Source organism: Chiloscyllium punctatum, chromosome 10, assembly GCF_047496795.1.
Source record: "Chiloscyllium punctatum isolate Juve2018m chromosome 10, sChiPun1.3, whole genome shotgun sequence".
Lineage (NCBI taxonomy): Eukaryota > Metazoa > Chordata > Chondrichthyes > Orectolobiformes > Hemiscylliidae > Chiloscyllium > Chiloscyllium punctatum.
In genome coordinates this window covers 74,356,451-74,381,054 of record NC_092748.1, presented here as the reverse complement: position 1 = coordinate 74,381,054, position 24,604 = coordinate 74,356,451, and the positions used below count along the sequence as shown (strand labels likewise).

The 24,604-nt window shown below is 40.2% G+C and overlaps 1 protein-coding gene across 3 annotated transcripts in view; it reads right to left on the bottom strand.

The window, feature by feature from the left end:
• Nucleotides 1-671: 671 nt before the first annotated feature.
• The window catches only part of nostrin (nitric oxide synthase trafficking), a 51,399-nt gene continuing 27,466 nt past the window's right edge, over nucleotides 672-24,604 (bottom strand). For all 3 annotated transcript variants that reach the window (XM_072579523.1, XM_072579524.1, XM_072579525.1), the window contains 8 exons: nucleotides 12,645-12,743; nucleotides 12,387-12,512; nucleotides 10,227-10,335; nucleotides 10,032-10,120; nucleotides 7,260-7,385; nucleotides 4,686-4,908; nucleotides 1,440-1,526; nucleotides 672-916 (listed from right to left, as the gene is read on the bottom strand). In XM_072579523.1, coding sequence (XP_072435624.1) covers nucleotides 780-916; nucleotides 1,440-1,526; nucleotides 4,686-4,908; nucleotides 7,260-7,385; nucleotides 10,032-10,120; nucleotides 10,227-10,335; nucleotides 12,387-12,512; nucleotides 12,645-12,743 — 996 coding nt within the window. In that variant the 3' untranslated portion in view covers nucleotides 672-779. The remainder of the gene's footprint in view (nucleotides 917-1,439; nucleotides 1,527-4,685; nucleotides 4,909-7,259; nucleotides 7,386-10,031; nucleotides 10,121-10,226; nucleotides 10,336-12,386; nucleotides 12,513-12,644; nucleotides 12,744-24,604) is intronic.

The following is a 24,604-nucleotide window of genomic DNA, read 5'->3' as shown; positions in this document are numbered from 1 at the left end:
TTGAACATAGAAACAGTTAAAATGTGAAAATTGAAGATGTGCTGTCCTCATTGTGCTGCTCAAAATAACATCTTGATGTCTGCTCTCCCGTTCAAGTGCATCAAATGGTTTGACTTCACTACAATTACATGGCAAAGGCAAACTTGACATACCACAAAGTTTGGGCTTGCCTATTTCAGACTATGTTTTCCTTTTAATAGCATGGTCAGTCTTAATTACTGACAAACTGTCACTGATACTGAGTATTTTACAGTTGTCTAATTCCTTCAGAAATGAAAAGCAGACTTTTTTTCTTTGTCTTGATTCTCTCAAGCCAAACTTCTTAAACCCTGTTTCTTTCGTTTTTAGTACCTATTTTAAAATTTATTGTGTTATTCTGACTTAACTTCTTGTCCAGACTGCAGTATTCTAACTTTCAATGTGATGAAGGAGATAGTTGTGTGCTCTCTTTGCTGGTCCCAAAAATCCTGTAGAGGGTACTGTTCTCCACTTGCACTTACAGTAACTCTGCAAGAGAACTTTGAGAGAATAAATCTGTTTGCTCGCTGCAGTAAGTTCTGGCCTATTAATGTGTTTGCTTTTCAGTTCACAAGCATAAATTACATGACCACATTTAAGATTTAAAACAGTCCTTGTCCAAAACTTGTATGAGATTTTAAAATAAAAATTAATTCAAGTTTGCAGGATTGTATTGAAATACTACAACTCTTCTTTTCAGAAGCTTTCCAAATCACCCTGTTGTCATCCAACAATAAGTGACATGTAGTGTCTGAACTATTTTATGCTTTTGTTGATCTGATTTTTTCCATTTGGGGTAATTCCTCTACATAGGTAGCTGGGAAAATGCCCTTCGTTCCTTGCAAACTGCCAAGCCACCATCCCGTAGCATCCTTTTTGTAAATAGTAAGTATGTCACCTACATTGGGAAAAGAAATTGGAAGTCAAAATATATCCATGAGTATGGCATTTTCAGCAAGCAACAGTTGTTGTTTTCTAGTGGTCTCACTTCAATTATTGCATCAATTATGATCAGCCAACTAAATTATTAATAATTAACATAAACTCAATGCCTTCACTATTCACTCACTTCCAAACCCTCAACCTTTACCCCCCTGGAAGCTCAAGACAGCAGATAATGGGAGCATCACTCCTTCACCGGGTCAAGATCCTGGGATTCCCTCCCTAATCGCGCTACGACATTATACTATTCCCTATACCACACGAACTGCAGTAGTTAAAGAATGCAGCTCGTCACAATCTTTGAGGGCAATTAGGAATGGGCAATAAATGTTGGCCTAACCTGCAACATCCACATTCCTTGAATGAAAATTTCAAACATTGTGTCTTTTCTCATTGCTAATTGAGTGGTGCTGCAATCATCCTGAGAAATTGTAGAAATATGCTCATCTTAGCAAAATTCTAGTGATGCAAGTCCTTACCTTGTTTCAGGTTAAGTTCATCATCTCTGGCAGCCTGATAATCATATAGAGCTTTGCATGTTCCAATCTCTTCAACAGGTTTGATTACTGCAGAGTTAAATAAGAATCTTCTAAATGTTTTGAAATCAATTTAGAAGATATCAATGCTAAACGAATGGGCCATCATCAGAAGCAGTACATGTTCATATTCAGCAAGCCTTGTGACAACATCGCAGGCTTGGGGCTGATTAGTGGCAAGAAACAGTTGTACACACAAATGCAAGGCAATGACCACTTTTAACAAGAGAACAAATCTACTCCCACTGACCAGAAACTTAGCAGGAGCAGTTTCCACTACATCAACAACACATCAAAGGCTGGAAATCTTGTGCAGACTAACCCACTTCTTGATTTCCAAAAGCCTGTCTACAATCTGTAAAGTACAAGTACAAGTACGAAATGAGATGTAATACTCTCCATTTGCTGAGATGGGTGTAGCTCCCCAACACTCAAGAAGCTCAACGTGTTGCAGGACAAAGGCCACTTGAAGGGCAAACTAACCATCATTTTAAACACTCCCCTACTGTCAAGTAGGTCAAAATTATGGAACTCCCTAGTAGCGCATGAATCGAAGCAGTTCACAAAGTAGCCTTATCACCACCTTCTCGGTGGCAATTAGAGGCAGGTAACAAATGCTGGTCTAGTCTGACACGGTCACATCCTGTGATGTTTTTTTTAAAACATCAAAATCATTAGTTTAAATTTGCTTGTGCCTTCAGCAGGCATCTCTCAATACGAAGAAATTTTCACAATTTTTCAATTCTGCATCTTGTGCAAATATTTAATGGTATTTTATCACTTTATTTTGAACTCTCAGGTAGGTTCTTTTAACTGAATGTGTTCATAAGAGCTATGAAGGTGATATTTTACAGACCTATACAGAAGACTCTCATTGCTACCATAGTGAATGAATGTGTTCTAAAGTGAGGATGGTTAAATAAGTGATGAAATCACAAAATTAGCTCTGGTCACTCTGTACATGGCAACTCAATTTTTTATTCACTTATGGGACATGGGTATTGCAGGCTGGCCAGCACTTATTGCCTGTCCCCATTTGCCCTTGAGGTGGTGGTGGTGAATTGTCTTCTTGAACCGCTGCAGTCCACACGCATTAGGTAAACCCTCAATGCCCTTAGGGAGGGAATTCCAGGATTTTGATCCAGCAACATTGAAGAAACAGTGACATATTTCCAATTCAGGATGATGAGTGGCTTGGAGGGAAATTTGTAGATGGAAATGTTCACATGTATCTGTTGCCCTTGTCCTAGGTGGAAGTAGTCATGGGTTTGGAAGGTGCTACCTAAGGATCTTTGGTGAATTTCTGCAGTGCATCTTGTAAGATAGAATGTACTGCTGCCACTGAGGTTTGACAGGAGAGGGATACTTGTAGAAGTGGTGGCAATCAACCTGGATACGTTGTCCTGGTTTATGTCAAGTTTCTTGAGTGTTGTTGGAGCTGCACCCATCCAGACAAGTGGGGAAGTTATCCATCACACTCCTGACTTGTGCCTTGTAAATAGTGGATATACTTTGCTGAGTCAGGAGACGAATTATTTGCTGCAGTATTCCTAACTTCAGACCCGCTCTTACAGTGCTTTATTTATCAGGCAAGTCCAATTGAGTTTCTGGTAACAGCCAGGATATTGATACTGGGGGATTCAGTCAAGGTAATATTGAATATCAAGCAGTGGTTATTATATTGTTTCTTATGAGAGATGGTTTATGTATGGTGCAAATGTTACTTGGCACTTGTCAGCCCAAGCCTGGACATCATCCAGATCTTGTTGTATTTGAAAATGGATTATTTCAGTAATTGAGAAGTCATGAATGGTGCTAAACCTTGTGCAATCATTGGCAAACATCCCCAATTCTGAACATATGATGGAGGGAAGGAATTACATTGTTTGTTTCATCTACCAACTAACACATTTCAACTGATAAAATGTTCTAAAGGTCTCATTACATATAAATGCTTAACTATTTTCAGTGTGCTTTGAAATGGCTTTGCAAAACAGCAATACTCGCAGAATGTAAGAATATATTTAAATTTCAATCCATCTTCTCATATTTAGTTGCAATGTCCCTCGATTCTCTTTGTACCTAGAAATGTATGATTCTTTGAACTGAGTATGCTTCCAAATGAGAATTATCTGTTCTCTGGATTAGAATGGAGACATATCTCCTTTATCTGATTCTCTACTTTGAGATGATATTCTCTTGTTCTGAATTCCCAGCAGGACAAAAATCATAATGGGTAAAATTATGTAAATACAATTGACCATGGGAATGCATGACTCATTTTTAAGTCTTCAACCAAGATGTATACCATGTGTCCCAAAGATCCTATTCTATTTACTGTCAATCTCAGCTGAGATGTTCTACTTTCACTAAATGTCCTGGTTTACACACAGCCAATAAATTTCTGTTTCCAAGATTAATCTTCCAGTATTATTATTTCTAATAATGGGAAATGCTTTAGTTTTTTTGAGTTTACTATTGAATTGCTGATTTGGCAAAGCAGAATTTTCAAACATTAGAAGTTGAAGCAGCATAGGAGATCAAGAAATGTATGAAACATGGAAGTAATAACTTATGACAAGATTAAAAGAGGGTTGATGGCTAAATGACTTATAATAAATTGAATCTGTTTAAATTCTCTACTTCAGAATTTGCTTACCTCCAAGGTTTCAGTAAAAAATATGTTTTCTTGCTAAACAGTAAGACATAGTGCCAAAACTTTTGCTTTACTCTCATCTAAGGCATTATCAGGGAGAAAACAGTGGGAAAATACAGGGTCCCCATGTTCCTGGTTAATTCAAAATGACAAACGTATGAACGTATTCTTGCATATGCACAAGAACAGGTCTATGATTATGAATGTCTATCATTTGTAGAAACTGTGAATGTGCCATCACATTACAAGCTTGACTGATGCTCTCAAATTGGTTGTGAATAGAGATTGAATGCACTCAGGATTATTCAATAACTGTTGTTTATTGTCAGGTGTGATTCAGTGATTGGGCAGCTAATCAGAATTAACTGTCAATGACAGTACTCTTCTCCTGATATATAAATTATTGCGATTATTTGCCCAGTTGAATGCAAAGACAGAAGCTTTGGCAACATATTATCAGCAATATTCCCAACAGTTTGCACAAAACAAAGCTCACATTTTTAGACTAAAATTATTTTGTTCATCTAAATTACCATAGTCAGGTGAGTTTGCATCCACTTCTGATCGCTCCGTTCCTGACTCTGAATGATTTGAATGAATTGTATGATTTACATATATGACTTCAGATGTCTGCTGGGGGCTGTGTTTGTAGTGATCTCTCCTGCTATCTGAAGATGCAGAGTTTAACGTTCTGTTACACTGCACATTTTTCATCTTCATTGAACGTGATACCTGTACCAAGCTGTGATGATATTCCTGCAAAATTAAAATTTATTATCTCAACTGAACAACTGCATGTGAAATGTTACATGTTGACAATTATTATGCAACTCAACTGTATTTAGTAGAATTACTTGAGATTTAGATGTACTGTTCTCTCAATATCTTTATGAAATCAAAGTATTTATGGCTAGTGAAGAATGCGTTTGGTATGCTTTCCTTTATTGGTCAGAATATTGAGTACAGGAGTTGGGAGGTCATGTTGTGGCTGTACAAGACATTGGTTAGGCCACTGTCGGAATGTTGTGTGCAATTCTGGTTTCCTTCCTATCAGAAAGATGTTGTGAAACTTGAAAGGGTTCAGAAAAGATTTAGAAGGATGTTGCCAGGGTTGGAGGAGTTGAGCTACAGGGAGAGGCTGAACAGGCTGGGGCTGTTTTCCCTGGAGCATCAGAGGCTGAGGGGTGACCTTATAGAGGTTTATAAAATCATGAGGGGCATGGATAGGATAAATAGACAAAGTCTTTTCCCTGGGATCGGGGAGTCCAGAACTAGAGGGCATAGGTTTAGGGTGAGAGAAAAAATTTATAAAAGAGACCCAAGAGGCAACTTTTTCACGCAGAGGGTGGTATGCATACGGAATGAGCTGCCAGAGGAAGTGGTGGAGGCTAGTACAATTGCAACATTTAAAAGGCATTTGGATAGGTGTATGAATAGGAAGGGTTTGGAGGGATATGGGCCAGGTGCTGGCAGGGGGGACTACATTGGGTTGGGATATCTAGTCGGCATGGTTGGACCGAAGGGTTTGTTTCTGTTTTGGACATCTCTATGACTCTGAGTAAAGTACTCTACTCAGGAAGTGCTAAGTTAGATGATGATGATTAGTCTTCTCGACTAGATAAGAACCAGAAAGAATCTTTGCTACTTCCCAGCATATCTTTGAAACCAGAATCAGGTGTTAGGAGCAATAACTGCTTGAAAGTAACTGTATTTCCAGAGATGTAACAATTTTGTATTAATATGAATCTGGGTCTGTTACCATCTTGCTGTGTTCTTCTCACTATCAGAATGTCAATATTACTTTAAGAGCCATGGTCACTAAGTAGATAATAATTAGCCACATAAAGTACTCAGATTCCCCCTCCACCATCTGTTCCTAAGGTTGGATTTGTGGGTGCCTTACCATTTATGCCCCTCCATATCAGAGGAAACAGGTTGGAGTGGGCTGCCACCTCTCTATCCCATCACATCCCACCTACTGTTCCCCCCCACCCCGTCCAACCCACTCATTGTCATGAACACAGCTGGTCAGTATACTGTAGCATTCAGCCCATTAAATTGACAAATTGAAAATGATCATTTGGTCCATCAAAATCCTTTTTCAACATGATGGCAGACTCTCATGCATGAAATCTTCCCTCTCCCCTCCACCACCACCTGTTTTACGCCTAAGCAATGCAATCTTGCAAGACAGAAAACCAAAGCAAAGCAATCCTTTTGTTTTTACTTTGTCTTTCTCCCATTGTTTGAAACCCACATTCCCAAATGAATGGCATTTTCCAATTTAGGCTAGTTTCCATCCCAAGTTTCAACTAATTTTTCTATGTTGTAAATTGGGTCTGTTCTTATTGGAAAGAAGAAGGCTAAGGGTGGATTTAATAGAGACATACAAGATGATCAGAGGATTAGATAGGGTGGACAGTGAGAGTCTTTTTCCTAGGATGGTGACGTTGGCTTGTACGAGGGGGCATAGCTGCAAATTGAGGGGTGACAGGTTTAAGACAGATGTCAGAGGCAGCTTCTTTACTCAGGGAGTGGTAAGGGCGTGGAATGCCATGCCTGCCAATGTAGATAACTCAGCCACCTTTGGGGTAACTCAAACAGTCCTTGTGGATAAGCATATGGGTGATGATGAAGTAGTGTAGGGGGAATGGGCTGAGATTAGTTCACAGATAAACACAACATTAAGGGCCGAAGGGCCTGTTCTGCGCTGTCTTGTTCTACGTTCTAAATGGCACTGGTCCTAGAATTATTCAATTATACATTTATAGTGTTTTATAGATTATTCCTGATAATTAAGTAATTTCGGGTGCTTGAACTGTAAGAGTAAAGTAAAAGTTTAATGCCAGAAGAAAATTCAAATAATCACACTTTCATTTAACAACTTTGGTTTAAGAGAAGTTGTTTTTGGCCATTCCCTCAAAGTAAAACGTATTTGTAACTTAACTAATTATTTTACAAATTATATTCACTTTTTTCAATGTTTTGTCAAAAGAAGATAAAAAGTAGCAATTATGTGACAGTATAACCTTGATAAATAGAAAAACTAGGACACATTTACTTTGAATTTCCAAGTACAGTGCCATTAACTTAAACTTTGAATGCACCTTATCTTTCCATTTAAGGATGTTTTCACTTAATGGATGAGAAGGTTTAGGATTTCCTTCTAGCTCTGCCATAGTTGATGCAAGTTTGTAGAAATTTAATTCCAAGAGAATTAGTTTCAGAGATGCCTAGGAGCAGAAGTTAGATTATTATAATTCTTAAAATGAGAGAAAAAGATATACATTATAGCACTGACATGTTCTCATTTTATTACCTCTAAATTTATGCTTCAATGCTACTTTTTAAATTCAGCATACATTCTTAGTATTACTTGTCAATACACAACTGCAGTGTAGGGTACAGCTAGTTCTTCCATAATGTGATGATTGCGTTCTTTGCAACCCCGTGTTATAGAAAAATTGCACATTAGAAACAGCGCTTAAAGTGTTGGCGCTGTAATCGCGTTACAGTTGACACATGTTTTCAAAGTTCATGCTTTAGAAACAGCGTCCCCAATTCATCAATCGCCTTACAGTGAATTTGCATTGATGAAACGCGCATTATAACAGAACGGCCTGTATAAGTTTTTTTTCAGACTAAAGGGAGATATATACCCCTGGGCTCAGTAATAGAACCATTGTTCTTTCTAAATACATCAATGACTTGAACTTTGGCACAATTTTCAGGAGAATGTAGATAGGTTGGCGGATATACAAATGAAGTTCAACATACAAAGTATGCTGTAATATACTTTGACAAGTAGAATGAGGAGAGACAACACATTAAATGGCACATTTTGAAGTAGAACAAAAATCTGCAGATGTTTGTATACAAATCTTTGAAAGTGGCACGTCAAATGTGACAAACTAAATAATAATGGGATCCTGGGCTTTGTTAATGGAGGCATAGCTTTTGCATGCAAAGAGGTTCTGCTAAACAAATTTGAAATACAAATTCGTCTGCAGTTTAAGAGACGTGTCTGACCCTGAACACCACATTGTATAAAGGAGATAAACCTTTGAGAGAGTCCAGAAGAGATTTACTAGAATGGTTCCAGGACGAAACATTTCAGTTACATAGATAGATTGGAAAAGTTGATGTTAGAACACAGAACACAGAACAGTACAGCGCAGTACAGGTCCTTCGGCCCTCGATGTTGCACCGCCCTGTCATACTAATCTGAAGCCCATCTCTCCTACACTATTCCATGTATGTCCATTTGCCTGTCCAATGATGACTTAAATGCACTTAAACTTGGCAAATCTACTACCGATGCAGGAAAAGCATTCCATACCCTTACTACTCTCTGAATAAAGAAACTATCTCTGATATCTGAGTTATACCTATCTCCCCTCACTTTAAAGTTGTGTCCCCTCATGTTTGCCATCCCCATACTTGGAAAAAAAGCTCTCCCTGTCCACCCTATCTAACCCTCTGATTATCTTGTATGTCTCTATTAAGTCACCTCTCAACCTTCTTCTCTCTAATGAGAACAGCCTCAAGGCCCTCAGTCTTGCCTCATAATACATTCCTTCCATACCAGGCAACATCCTAGTAAATCTCCTCTGCACCCTTTCCAAAGCTTCCACATCCTTCTTATAATGCGGTGACCAGAACTGTACACAATACTCCAAGTGTGACTATACCAGAGCTTTGTACAGCTGCAGCATAACCTCCTGGTTCCGGAACTCAATCCCTCTATTAATAAAGGCCAAAACACTGTATCCCTTCTTAACAACCGTGTCAATCTGGGTGGCAACTTTCAGGGATCTGTGTATATGGACACCGAAATCTCTCTGCTCATCTGCACTCCCAAGAATCCTACCACTAGCCCAGTACTTTGCATTCCGATTACTCCGTCCAAAATGTATCACATCACACTTGTCCACATTAAACTTCATTTGCCACCTCTCAACCCAGCTCTGCATCCTATCTATGTCTCTCTGCAACCTACTACATCCTTCGTCACTATCCACAACTCCACCGACCTTAGTGTCATCCGCAAATTTACTAACCCACCCTTCTAAGCCCTCATCCAGGTCATTTATAAAAGTGACAAATAGCAGTGGACCCAACACCGACCCTTGTGGTACGCAGCTAGTAACTGGACACCAAGATGAACATGTTCCATCAACTACAATCCTCTGTTTTCTTACAGTACAGAAGGCGAACAGGAGATCTGATAGACATTTTAAAATCCAGCAACGTCTTGACAGAGAAAATAAAAAGGAAAAAAATATTTCCAACAGCTGAATAAAAAGATGATTCGTATTTAAAATTATGTCCAAGGTAATTGGTAAAAGAAGCAAAGAACATGAGGAAAAAATGGTTACATGAATGCTTAGAATTTGGAGTACAATGCCAGATTAGATCCTGATTATAACTTCAGTAATAGCTTTCAAATAATTGAATAAATATAATATCAGAAAAATTAAATGGTGATGTTGGAAAAGAGTTGGAATTAACTGGGTAGCTCTTTGAAAGACAAATGGCCTCCCGATGCTATGTTGTTAGGCTCACTGAAGTGAATTGGTTAAGCCTTCCTGGAAGAGGCTGAACTACTCTGTTTTACTGTGGAGCTAGTTAGAATGAATAGGTTTTGAGTGAGTAATGTAATACGAAACAAGAAAACAGGATTCAAAATTAAATCTGATCCAAAATTGGACACTGTGGACTTATTTGTTCCAAACAGAATTTTCCTCATATTTACAAAGCGGCCTATATTTGATTTATTTCCATACTGGCAGATTTATCCAATAGCGTTATTCACTCTAAAGTCTCACAGTTCTTTAAGTCTAACTTAATCTGAACATTAACATGATAGTGAGCTATACCTCATCTCGCATTGAGACAGTTTTTTCTTCAGTCTGTGGATCTGAAAATGAAGGACTTTTGAAACTTGTACTGATCATTTTTTCTAATCCTGAGAAAGCAATCAGAATAGTTATTGTTACTAGAGTTTTAGAGTTCAAATATTCATGTTAAATCAGGTTCTTTCTCATTAGAGAAAACTTAAAGTGGAATCTAACCTTCTTTGTCCTTCTTTACTTTGTTTATATCATCCTGGAGTCTTTGCAGTTTCTGTGCTAGTGCAGTCTTCCTTCTTTCCTTATCCATTGTGTTTCTACCATCTTCCTCCTGTTATAAAGAGAAAGATGTATTCATATTTTACTAATTTAGGACATTCCAAAGGGTGGTTAACAGCAAAGGAAGTACAGTCACTACTCTTATTAGAAGTACAACAGACTGCAAATTGTGTTTTTAGTTCAATGTCCCTTCAAATCGCTGGATTATTTTCTGCCTTAAATTCTGATTGCAGATTTTTAAATCAAATGTGCAGTAAAAAGATGGACAAAGGCTTTCAATTTAAATATCTTTCTACTGCTAATGAGCATGTTGAATGTTTTTCAACACTTCCATTATCTGACCCTTGTCAACATTATTTTGTCAACATTTGTTTGCATACTTTTCACTTTTACATAACAACATAAGATAGAGTTTATAAGATAGAAGTAGGTCTTTTGGCACCTCAAATCTCTGTGCCATTCAACAAGGTCATAACTGACCTCCCTTGGCATCAACTTCTCTTTCTGGCCAGGTCATCGCAGCCCCCAATTCCCAACAGTTCAAAATCCAGCTACATCCTCTTCAAAATATTTTCAAATATTTAGCCTCCATAACTTTCTTCAATAGAGACTCCCATAATTCACTACTCTCAGTAAATGAAATTCCTTTACATATCAGTTTTAAATAGTGCCCCTTATTCTTGGGGTGGCACGGTGGCTAACAGCACCAGGATCCCAGATTCAATTCCGGCCTCAGGCACCTGTCTGTGTGGAGTTTGCACATTCTCCCTGTGTCTGCATGGGTTTCCTTCAGGTGCTCTGGTTTCCTCCCACAGTCCAAAGATGTACAGGTCAGGTGAATTGGCCATGCTAAATTGTCCATAGTGTTAGCTGCATTAGTCAGAGGGTCTGGGTGGGTTTCTCTTCGGAGGGTCGGTATGGACTTGTAGGGTCAAAGGGCCTGTTTCCATACTGTAAGGAATCTAATCTAATCTATAATTCTGTCCTCCAGTTCAAGATACCCCATTAGTGGGAATATCACTACATTGACCCAGTCAAGCCCTCTCAGAATCTTATTTTAATAATATCATCTGTCATTGATCTAAACAATAATGAATAAAGGCCTAATAAATCACCTCTTTCAATCCAAGGAGCAGCATTGTGAGACCCTGATGAACTGTCTCTAATGAGAGTACATGCTTTCTTAAATCCAGAAAGAATGAAAATAAACAATGCTCCAGGTGTGGCTTCACCAACATTCTACATTGTTGTAATGCAACTTCTCTATTTTTAAAATTCCAGCCCTTAGCTATAAAGGCCAACACTTAACTACTTGCTGCATCTACATGCTAATTTTTTTTATGTTTGATGCACAGGACTACCCAGATTCCTCTATACTGCACTGTTTTGGAGCTGCTGTCCATTTTAATAACAGTCTGCCTTTTGATTTTTCCTGCCAAGGTGCATGACTTTGCACTTTGCTACATTAGATGCTTCTGCCAAGCTTTTGTCACTCACTCAACTTATTTTTATTGTCTTGCAGATTCCTTGTTTTGTCATCAAATTGTCATCAAACATGCCCTTCACCTGAATTGTCAGAGAACATGGATAGTTCTACAATCTGCCCTCTCATCCAAGTCATTAACACAAATAGTAAATTGAGGCCCTAGGACTGGTCCTCGTGGCACTTCACTAGCTAGGTGTTTCCTACTTGAAAAAAACCCAGAATTTCTGTGTTCTGTGTGTTAACCAATCATCACTTCATGCTAATATATTAACCCCATCATAGTGAGCTCCCAGCTTGTATAAAAATCTTATTATCGAATACTTCCAGAAAATACAAATGTATTCCGTCTACTAGTTCCCCTTTATAACTCTGTTCCTTATATCCTCAAAGGACTCTACTAGCAAATCTGTCAAACATAATTTCCTTTCACAAAATCATGTTGACCCTTTGTTTGATTGTGTTATGTATTTCTAAATGTCTGACTATTTCTTGCTTAATAATAGACTCTAGCATTTTCCCTAATGACAGACATTAGGCTAACTTGACTATATTCTCCATCCAAACATTCGGTTATTCAGTGAAGTATTTATTAACTTTAAATTTAAATATATACTTACATAATAATCTGTAAGAAGAAATTCAGTTTTGTTTTCATCTGATAAAATGGATGTGTTGTCCAACAATATCTGAATATCTTTCTCAATGTCGATATTTTGTACAGCTTCATGAATTTGACTTTGACGCTAAAGATAACAATGTATTTTATTTCATTTCATTATGTAAACACAACATTTACAAATGCATATGCATCAATATTACATAATATTATTCCTATAAATATAAAAATAGAAGTATACTTATAGTACAGTTCTTACTTCTATGAGTGTTCTTCCAAAACTAGTGATATGTTCACTGTATTTGTTTAAAATGTCACATAGCAGCCTTATCTTTTCTTTTTCCAAATCATATATTACCTATTAGAAAGAAGAAAATAATGAATGATCTGAGACACTTTAAATTTAAACCGATCAGATAGACACAGAGTGCTTTGTTTATCCTATGCAATAAAAGAAGGAAATATAGCTTTAAATTAAGAAGCAAGGAAACAGTAACATAACAACAAGTCTATACATCAGGTTTCCATCTATATATTGCTGGCTATGGTGAGGTTTAATCAAAGTTCAGTATATCTTTTCTTATTCATCCCCACAATCACAGAATTGCTATAAGATTTTTTTTTGCAGCAGCTTATGGTACGGCCTACTTAGGAATTCTGGATTTGGTGATCTGTACAGGGGAACCTCGATTATCTGAAAGAGATGGGCGGGCACTATTTCATTCGGATAATTGATTCTTCGGCTAATCAATTCAATACCTTTCCTCTGGAGCTCGGAGTTTTTCATTAAGTCTCCTCCCTGTTCAGACTAGGCAGTAGCACACCGCGCATGAGCCCCTGCACCCCCCCAACGTTGCCTACCAGCCACCCCCCCAAACCCTGTCCAACACTGCCCCCTGCCTGCCCCAATCCCGTCCAACATCGCCTCACCCCTACCAAACACCATCCAACACCAACCCCCCACCCACCCACCCCTAAACCCTGTCCATCACTGCACCCCCCCTCCCCACCCCTTCTCTGGGGCAGCCGAACTGAACATCAACAACAAGACGACTGCTGCTGCTGCTACTGCCTTTTGGGGCATAAGTCTCCAAGTAGCATATACACACACACAAACTTTTTAATGCAACTTTTTGACAGGTCCCACCTTTGCTCTGTACTATCATTGTTGGAGAGATTATCTGGGGAAGGGGGGTTCCTTGTGTAGAACTCCAGGGAAAGTATGGGAAGAGAAAGAGAGAGAGAGAGAGAGAGTCAGTCATTTAGAGACAGTGCCTGCGCTCCCATCAGTCCAGGGCTGTTCTCAGCAGCACTTTTAATCACTGTAAAGAAAAGACGTGATCAGTGTTGGACGCACATCTTTGATGTAATGTTTCTGTCGGTACCTCAAGTTCTCCTTCAGATAGTCCAATTTTCGGATAATTGCAATTCAGATAATTGAGGTTCCCCTGTAATAAGGCAGACTTGATTAGGGTGCTTTATGTGAAGGAATCTCTAGCAGGCAGTGATCATAACAGAATACAATTAACCATGCAGTTTGAGGGGGAGAAGCTTGAATCAGATGTAATAGTATAACAATTGAGTAAAGGTAACTACAAAGACACAAGGGGAGGAGCTGGCCAAAGTGGATTGGAAGGGGAACTCAGCTGAAACAAATGGTGGAGCAGCAATGGCAGGGGATTCTGGGGGTAATTTGGAGGCAAAGCATAAATTCATACCAAGGAAGAAGAGACATACTAGGAGATGACAAGGCAACCGTGCTGACAAGAAAAGTCAGGGACAGCATAAAAGCAAAAGAAAAGGCATACAGTGTGATGAAGGCTTGTGGGAAGCCAGAGAATTGGGAAACCTTTAAAAACCAGCAGAGGATAACAAAAGGCAATAAGTGGGTAAAAATGAAATATGAGGGTAATATAAAATAAGATTGCTATAGGTCGTTTTTAAAGATACATAAAGAGGTAAGAGAGAGGCAGAAGTGCACATTGGACCACTGGAAAATGAGACTGGAAGTAATGGGAAATAAAGAAATGGCAGAGGAACAGAATAGATACTTTGCATCAGTCTTCACTGTTGTCAACCCCAGTAGAAAACTAGAACTCCAAAAGAGTCATGAGCAGAGATGTGTAGTGACTATCGCTAAGGAGTAGAAACTGGGCAAGCTGAAAAGATCTAAGGATTGATAAATCATCCAGACTGGATGGACTGCACTCCATGGTTCTGAAGGAAGCAGCTGAAGAGATTTTGCAGGCATTGGTTGCGATCTTTCCGGAATTAATGGATTCAGGGAGATTCCCGGAGGACTGAAAATGGCAAATGTAACGCCTCTGTTTAAAAAAGGGGAAGCAGAAGATGGGAAGTTATAGACCAGTTAGCCTGACCTCAGTCATTGTTAAGATTAGAGTGTTCATAATCAAGGATGAGATCATGGAGTACTTGGAAGTGTGTGGTAAAATAGGGCTAGAGTCAGCACGTCTTTGTTAAGGGGACATTGTGCCTGAATAATCTGTTAGAATTCTTTGAGGAAGTAGCAAGCAAGTTAGACAAAGGAGAGCCAGTGGACTTTATGCATTTGATTTTCCAGAAGGCGTTTGACAAGGTAACACACAAACGGACTTAAGAGTCCTAGTTCAGGATTCTCTTAAGGTTAACATGCAGGTTCAGTTGGCTGTCAGGAGGCAAATGCAATGTTAGCATTCATTTCAAGAGAGCTAAAATACAATAGCAAAAAGGTACTGCTGAGACAATATAAGGCTCTGGTCAGACTGCATTTGGAATATTGTGAGCAGTTTTGGGCCCTGTATCCAAGGGAGGATGTGTTGGTGTTAGAAGAGGTCCAGAGGAGATTTACAAGAATAATCCCAGGGATGAAGTGCTTGTCAATATAAAGTGTGGTTAAGGACTCGGGGTGCACTTGATGGAATTTAGAAGAATGTAGGTGGGAGAGGCGCAATGATCTCAATGAAACTTAGAGTATTGACAGATGTGAATAGAGGAGATGTGGAAAACATGCTTCCACTAGTAGAAGAGACTAAGACCTGAGGGCACACCCTCAGAGTGAAGGGACAGACATTTACAACTGAGAAGAGGAGACATTTCTTCAGCCAGAGGATGGCGAATCTGTGGAACCTATTGGCGCAGAGGCAGTGGAGGCCAAGTCATTGAAGACAGAGATAGATAGATTCTTGATTACTAAGGGATCAAGAGTTACAGGAGAAAGCAGGAAAATGGGATTGAGAAACATATCAGCCATGATCAAGTGGTGGAGCAGACTCCATGGGCTGAATGCCTAATTTTATTCCTCTATCTTATGGCTATGGCACAGAAGGAAGCTATTTAGCCCATCATGCCTGCACTAGTTCTATTGCATAGCCTTAGTTTCCTGCCCATTCCCCATTTTACAGCACCCCATTTCTGTACAATCATCCAATGCCCTCTCAACTGCCTCAACCAAACTTGCTTCCATCATTTCCAGTCAGTACATTCCATACCCTGATACTTGTTGTGGAACTTTTGTTTCCCTCCCCCCCCCTCCCATAACATCTTTGCTTCATTTGCACATCACTCTAGGTCTATGCCCTCTGGATCCATTCTCTTTCACAAGTCGGAACAACTTTTCTTTGTCCACTCCATCCTGTCTCCTCATGACTTTGAAACCTTCTAACAAAATCTTCTCTCAGCCTCCTGTCCAAGGAAAACACTCCTAACCTCTTCAATCTAGCATTACTGAAGTTTCTCATTCCTGGAATCATTCTTATTAATTACTCTGTCCTCTCTCAGTGCATTCACATATTTCCCATAATGCAATGCCCATAGCCGAGCACAATATTCCAGCTGAGTACTAACAAGTGCTTTGTACAAAATCAATATCACATTACTGCTCTTCTTTAAAGCCAAAGATACTTCCATTTTACTAACTGCTCTCTCCCTGTCCTACCACCTTGAATGATCTCAGCACATTAACATCCAAGTCCCTTTGCTCCTGCATTGCCTTTATAATTGTAACTCCTTTTTCATACTGTCTTCTAATATTTTTCTGACCAAAGTACATCACCTCTCACTTCCCTGTTCTGAACCTGACCTGTGACCTGTCTGTCCACTCCTCCAAACTGTCAATGTCTTTTTTGAATTCCATACTGTCCTCCTCACCATTTATAATTCATCCATGTTTAGTGTCATCTGCAAACCCTGTACGCTAAGATCCAGAGAATTAGTATATATTAGGAAAAGCAAAGGTCCCAGTCCCAGCCTTCGGGGATGTCCACTACAAAGCTTTTTCCAGCTTGAAACGTATCCATTGATATCTACCTTCCTACTGTCCCTTTTATTCTATGACCAATAAGAACAACAGCAAAAACAATACAACACAGGAATAGGCCCTTCGACCTTCCAAGCCTGCATGGCCACAATTTGCCCATCTGTACTAAAACTACCTTCACCTACAGGATCTGTATCCCTCTATTTCCTTCCTATTCATCTATCTGTCCAGGTGCTCCTTGAATGCTGCTATTGTGGCTGCTTCTACCACCTCCTCTGGCAGCATGTTCCAGACACTCACCACTTTGTGTGAAAAACTTGCCTCACACATCTCTTAAACTGCACCCCAAACCCCTACACACAGACAGACAGACAGACAGACACACACACACACCCTTCAGCCTGGGAAAAGGCCTCAGACTATCCACTCTATCCATACCATTCACAATCTTATTAACTTCTATCAGTTTGTCCCTCAACTTCCTGCTTTTCAGTGAAAACAAACCTGGTCCATCTAACCTTTCTTAGAATACTCAGAATCCCTAGAGTGTGGAAACAGGCCCTTTGGCCAACAACTCCACACCGATCCTCCAAAGCGTATCCCACTCAACCCCATTTCCCTACTGTTTTACTCTACATTTACCCTAGACTGATGCACCAAACCTACACATCCCTGGACACTATTGACAATTTAGCATGGCCAATTCACCTGACCTGCACATCTTTGGATTGTGGGAGGAAACCGGAGCACCCGGAGGAAACCCACACAGACATGTGGACAAAGTGCAAACTCCACACAGACAGTTGGCCAAGGCTGAAATTGAACCTGGGACCCTGGTGTGAGGCAGCAGTGCTAACCACTGAGCCACCGTGCTGCCCATTCTTCTTAGCCAAGATCTCCCATACCAGGGAACATCCTGGTAAAACTTTTCTATACCCTCTCCAAAACATCCACATCCTTCTGATAGTGTGGTGATCAGAACTGTACGCAAAATTCCAATGATTTGGAGATACCAGTGTTGGACTGGGGTGTACAAAGTTAAAAATTACACAACACCAAATAAACCTGTTGGAGTATAACCTGGTGTTGTGCGAGTTTTAGCAAAATTCCAATTATGGCCTAACCAAAGTTCTATAAAGCTGCAGCATACCTTGCCTATCCTTATTCTTGTTGCCCCTTCCAATGAAGGCAAGCATGCCATAGGCCTTTTTAAACTACCTTTTCCACTTGTGCTGTCACCTTCAGTGATTTGTGGACCTGCAAACCAAGATCCCGCTGCATATCAATACTCGTAAGGGTTCTGCCATTCACTGTATAATGTCCACCTGTACTTGACCCCCTTCCAAAATGCATCACCTCACATTTGTCCAGATTAAACTCCATCTGCCATTTTTCTACCCATGTCTCTAACTGATCTATATCCTGCTGTATCTTCTGACAATCCTTCTCACTCTCTGCAACTCCACCAATCTTTATATCAGTTGCAAACTTACCAAGTAGACCAACCATGTTTTCCTCCAAATCGTTTATGTAGATCGTGAACAGCAGAGTCCCTGCACTGTTCCCGGTGGAACACCACAACCCTCCACTCCAAAAAGCATCCTTCCATCCCTACCCTCTGTCTTCCAGACTAAGCCAGATCTGTATCCATCTTGACAGCTCAGCTTTGATAACATGTGACTTCACCTTTTGTACCAGTCTGCTATGAGGGACCTTGTCAAAGGCTTTAATAAAGTCCACATAGACAATCTCAACCACTTTTCCCTCAATCATCTTTGTCACCCCCTCAAAAAACTCAATCAAGTTGGTAAGGCATGATCTCCCCAACACAAAACCATGCTGTCCATCACTAGCAAGTCCATTTGCTTCTAAATGCATCTCGATTGTGTCCCTGGGAATCTTTTCCAATAATTTCCCTCCTCACAGGCCTGTAATTTCCTGAACTTCCCTGCTACCCTTCTTAAACTAGGGGACAACATTGGCTATTCTCCAGTCTTCTGGGACCTCATCTGTAGACAAAAAGGACACAAAGATATCTGCCAATACTCTAGCAATTTGTTGTTTTGCCTTCCTCAAATATTTTCAAGTGTTTACTCATTCTAACCTGGATTACTGTTTCTAGAAGATTCCATCACTGAAATGAAATGAGCCAATTTGTGATTGCTGGATGTTCCGTCAATTTTTGTTGAAAAGGGCCATAATGTTAACAATTCTCCAGTCTTCTGGTTCCTATCCTATGTTCAGGATAGACTGAAGATTATGCCCAATGCACCAGTGATTTCTACCCTTGCTTCCTTCAAAATCCTTTTGCAACTCATACTGGCTACTGGCAACTCATCCAGTACAGGTATCTTCTCAACTTTACATGCCAACCATCTATACAAGACTCTTCTTTATTAATTTTGAATCCTTCCAGTGACAGTCTCCTTCTCTGTCACAGTGGCATGGGCAGCATCCTCCTCTTTTGTATAGATGAATGCAAAATAATCATTTAACATCTCAGCTATGCCCCTGCCTCCATGTGTAAACCTCCTCCGTTCACCATTCTCTAATGTTTAGACACTTATATTTTCTGTCTTACATCAGTCTTAGGTACATTTTTTCTTTATACTATTAAATTCTACCTCCTTTGCCATCCAGGGAGCTCTGGATATTTTCGTCCTACCTTTATCATCAGAGAGAATAAACCTTTAACATACCTGAGCCATAAGCTCTTTGAAGGAACAACTGCTTTTCTCATCAACTCCTTAATCCAATCAATTCTGCTCAACTCTGTTTTTGTCCCATTAAAGTAAGCCGTTTGCCAATTAAATTCTCTTCCTCTGGATTGTTTCATGTCATTCTTCAACATTCTCCTCTAACTTGTACAAAGATCTCTGAGCCCTAAAAGTTCTCCCACTGATACCTGAAGAAACAACACATTCTTCCTTGTTGAACTGGACACATCAAGCTTTGGGAAACTCACCCAAATATAATCTCAGAACACTTCTCCTTGTTGCTCCTTACAGTACCAGTATTCTGGTCTATATTTAAATATTCTATGTTGACACTGAGGCGGCACAGTGGCTCAGTGGTTAGCGCTGCTGCCTCACAACGCCAGGGTCCCAGGTTCGATTCCAGCTTCGGGCGACTGTGTGTGGAGTTTGCACATTCTCCCAGTGTCTGCATGGGTTTCCTCCACGCACTCCGGTTTCCTCCCACATTCCAAAGCTGTGTGGGTCAGGTGTGGGCCATGCTAAATTGTCCATAGTTGTTAGGAGCATTAGTCAGAGGTGGATGGGTTACTCTTCAGAGGGTCATTGTGGACTTGTTGGGCCGAAGGGCCTGTTTACACACTGTAGGGAATCTAATCTAATCTAATTTCTCTGTAAACACCTCCTAGGTTTGTTCCTCTATATCCTTTCCACTAGATGGTGGTCTACTGACTACGAGAAAAAGTGAGGACTGCAGATGCTGGAAATCATAGTCGAAAAGTGTGGCACTGGAAAAGCACAGGAGGTGAAGCAGCACCCACGGAGCAGAAGAGTTGATGTTTCGGTGAGGTGAGTGTGACAGCCCTTGACATCAAGGCTGCATTTGACAGAGTATAGCATCAAGGAACCCTAGCAAAAGTGGATCAATGGGTAGTGGGGGCAAACACTCCACTGGTTAGAGTCATACCTGGCACAAAGGAAGGTGGTTGTGGTTGTGGACGGTCAGTCATCTCAGCTCCAGGTAATCTCTGCAGGAGTCCCTCAGGGTAGTTTCCTATAGACCCAACAATCTTCAGCTGTTTCATCAATGACCTTCCCTCTGTCATAAGGTTAGAAGTGGGGATGGTCGCTGATGATTGCACAGTGTTCAGCACCAATCGTGACTCCTCAGACACTGAAGCAGTCTATGCTCAAATGTAACAAGATCTGGACAATATCCAGACTTGTGCCAACAAGTGGCAACTAACATTCACGCCAGAAAATGATCAGCGCCAATAAGAGACACTCTAACCACCACCCCATAACATTCAACAGTATTACCATCACTGAATTCCCCAGTACTGTCAACATTCATTGAGTTACCATTGACCAGAATCTCAACTGGACTCACCACATAAACAGTGGCTACAAAGCAGGTCAGAGACTAGGGATACTGCGGCAAGCAACTCCCCTCCTGACACCCCAAAGTCTATCTACCATCTACAAGGCACAAGGCACAAGTCAGGAGTGTGATGGAATATTTCATACTTTCCTGGTGCAGCTCCAACACTCAAAAAGCTTGACACCATCCAGGATAAAGTAACCTGCTTGATCGGCACCACACATACAAAGATTCAATTCCTCCACCACCAACGCTCAGTAGCAGCAGTGTGTACTATCTACAAGCTGCATTGCAGAAATTCACCAAAGATCCTTAGACAGCAAATTCCAAACACATAACCACTTCCACTTAGAAGGACAAGGGCAGCAGGTTCTTGGGAACACCACCACCTGCAAGTTCCCCTCCAAGACACTCATCACGCTGACTTGAAAATATACTGACATTCCTTCTCAGTCATTAGGTCAAAATCCTGGAATGCTCTCCCTACCGGCATTATGAGCCAACCCACAGCAAGTGGACTGCAGTGATTCAAGAAAGCAACTCACCATCACCTTCTTAAGGGCAAATAGGGATGGGTTATTAATGCTGACTAGCCAGCGATGCCCAAGTCCTACAAATGAATTTTTAAAAATGCTGCCTGATCTTCTGTGCTTTTCCAACACCGCACGTTTTGATTTGGCCTACTGACTATGCCAATCAACATAACTGCATCCTTTCTATTTCATAGTCCCAGCCAAATTAACTATGTCCTTGAACTTTCTGAAACATCTTCCTTCTCCAGTACTGCAATGCCCTTTTTAACTGTACTGCAACCCCTTCTCCTTTCCTTCATTTTCTATCTTTGCTGAACAACTTATCCCAAGATTGTTTAACAACCAAACGTCTATTATCATCAAAACATTATAATTCCAAATTTTAATCTGTGTCTGCAACTTCACAATGTTATTCACAATACGTTATGTATTTACATACGTGTACATAAACTCTCTCTGAGACTTTCTCTTTTTAACCTCTACAACTTCACCGATTAACTTACTATTTTATTATTTTCTATGTTACTTTCAGCTGTATCCATAGGTATTTTGCAAACCCTGGTGTTCTCTTTGATTATTATTTCTTGTCACAATAGTTTGATTTAAAAGAATTATTCCTCCCCTTAGAATCATTGAGATGTACAGCATGGGAACAGACCCTTCAGTCCAACTCGACCACGATGGTAAGATATCCTAAATAAATCTAATCCCATTTGCCAGCATTTGGCCCATATCCCTCTAAACCTTTCCTATTCATTTAGCTATTCAGATGCCTTTTAAATGTTGTAATCATATCAGCCTCCACTACTTTCTCTGGCAGCTCATTTCATACACATACCACCCTCTGCATGAAAACGTTGCCCCTTAGGTCCCTCTTAAATCATTACCCTCTCACCTTAAACCCATGCCCTCCAGTTTTGGTCTCCACCACACCAGGGAAAAGACCTTGTCTGTTTATCCTATCCATGCCCCTTATGATTTTATAAACCTCGATAAGATCATTCCTCAGCCTCCTACATTCCAGGGAAAATGGCATCAGCCTATTTACCCCCTCTCTATAGCTCAAACCCTCCAGCCCTGACAACATTCTCAATTCTTTCAAGTTTCACAACATCCTTCCTGTAGCAAGAAGACCAGAATTGAATGCAGTATTCCAAAAATGGCCTAACCAATGTCCTGTACAGCTGCAACATTCCTAACTCTTACGCTCAATGCTCTGACTAATAAAGGGAGGTATACCTTCTTCATTATCAAATATATTGACTCCACTGTCAAGGAACTATGAACCTGCACTCCAAGGTCTCTTTGTTCAACTACACTCCCAGAACCTTACCATTAAGTGCATAAGTCCTGCCCTGATTTGCCTTTCCAAAATGCAGCACTTCACATTTATCTAAATTAAACTCCATCTGCCAATCCTCGGCCCATTAGCCCATCTGATCAACATCCCGTTGTACTCTGAGGTAACCTTCTTCACTGTCCAGTATGCCTCCAATTTTGGTGTCACCTGCAAACTTACTAACCATACCTTCTATGTTCACATCCAAAACATTTATATAAATGAGGAAAAGCAGTGAACCCAGCATCGATCCTTGTGGCACACCAATGGTCCTAAACGCCTTGTCTGAAAAGCAACCCTTCACTACCATCAGCATCTGTCTTCTACCTTTGAGCCAATTCTGTTTCCAATTGGCTAGTTCTCCCTCTATTCCATGCAATCTAAACTTGCTAACTAGTCTAACCAGTTCTGTAAAAAATGACTAGTTCTCCCTGTATTCCATGTGATCTAACTTTGCTAACCAGTCTACCATTAGGAACCTTGTCAAATGCCTTGCTGAAATCCATATAGATCATATCCACTGCTCTGCCCTCAAACTTCTTTGCTACTACTTCAAAAAACTCAATTAAGTTAGTGAGGTATGATTTCCTATGCACAAGGCCATGTTGACTATCCCTAATCAGTCCTTGCCTTCCCAAATACATAGGCAAAAGTGAGGACTACAGATGCTGGAGATCAGAGTTAAGATTAGAGTGGTGCTGGAAAAGCACAGCTGGTCAGGCAGCATCCGAGGAGCAGGAAAATCAACGTTTCAGTCAAAAGCCTTTCATCAGGAATACATGTAAATCCTGTTTCTCAGGATTCCTTCCAATAACCTGCCCAACACTAATGTCAGGCTCACAGGTCTATAGTCCCTTAGATTTTCCTTACCTCCTTTCTTTTATAGTTAGCCAACCTCTAGTCTTCCAGCACCTCACCTGTGCTTTCGATAATATAAGTATCTCTGCAAGGGTCCCAGCAATCATTTCCCTAGCTTCCCACTGTGTTCTAGGGTACACCTGATCAGGTCCTGGGGATTTATCCACCTTTATGCATTTTATGACGTCCAGCACCTCCTCTTCTGTAATATGGACCTTTTTCAAGATGTCACTATTTATTTCCCATACTCTATCTTCCATATCCTGCTCCACTGTAAACATACTCATTTAGTTTTTCCCCCCACCTCTTGCGGTTCCACACTTAAGCAGCCTTGCTGATCTTTAAGGGTCTCATTCTCTCCCTAGTTACCCTCTTGTCATTAACGTATTTGCAGAATCCCTTTGGATTCTCCTTAAACCTATTTGCCAAAACTATCTCATGCCTGCTCTTTGCCTTTCTGATCTCCCTCTTAAGTATACGCCTACTACCTTTATACCCTTCTAGGATTCACTCGATCTCTGCTGTCTATACCAAACAGACCCTTCTTTATCTTGACCAAAACATCAATTTCTCTACTCATCCAGCATTCGTAAACTGACCAGCCTTGCCCTTCACCAAATTTTCTCTGGACTCTCGCTATCTCATTTTTAAAAGACTTCCCATTTTCCAATTGTCCCTTTACCTGCAAATATCTGCCCCCAATCAACTTTTAAATGTTCTTGCTTACTACTGTCAAAACTGGTCCTCCTCCAATTTAGAACTATAATTTTTAGATCCTTTTCCATCACCATTTCAAAACCTAATACAATTATGGTGACTGGCACCAAAGTGCTCCCCTCAGTCTTATTTCCCAAGAGTAGGTCAAGTTTTGCACCTTCTCTAGTAGGTACAGCCACATACTTTAACACAACATTTAGTAAAAATAAAATCACTCCTAGTTTAGGTCATCCAAACACCACTCTGTCATAGAATGCATGGATATGTGACATGGATATTTGTTTTTTTTTGCTGCTATTGTAAAAGGATACTCTGAATGCATACAGGTGATATGATTACAGCCTTTTGCTAATACCTCTATGTCAGCATCTATGAGATACATAAGAACATCATTAATAGACATACGTAGAATAATTTCACCCTCCTGTGAGCTGCAGTTATTT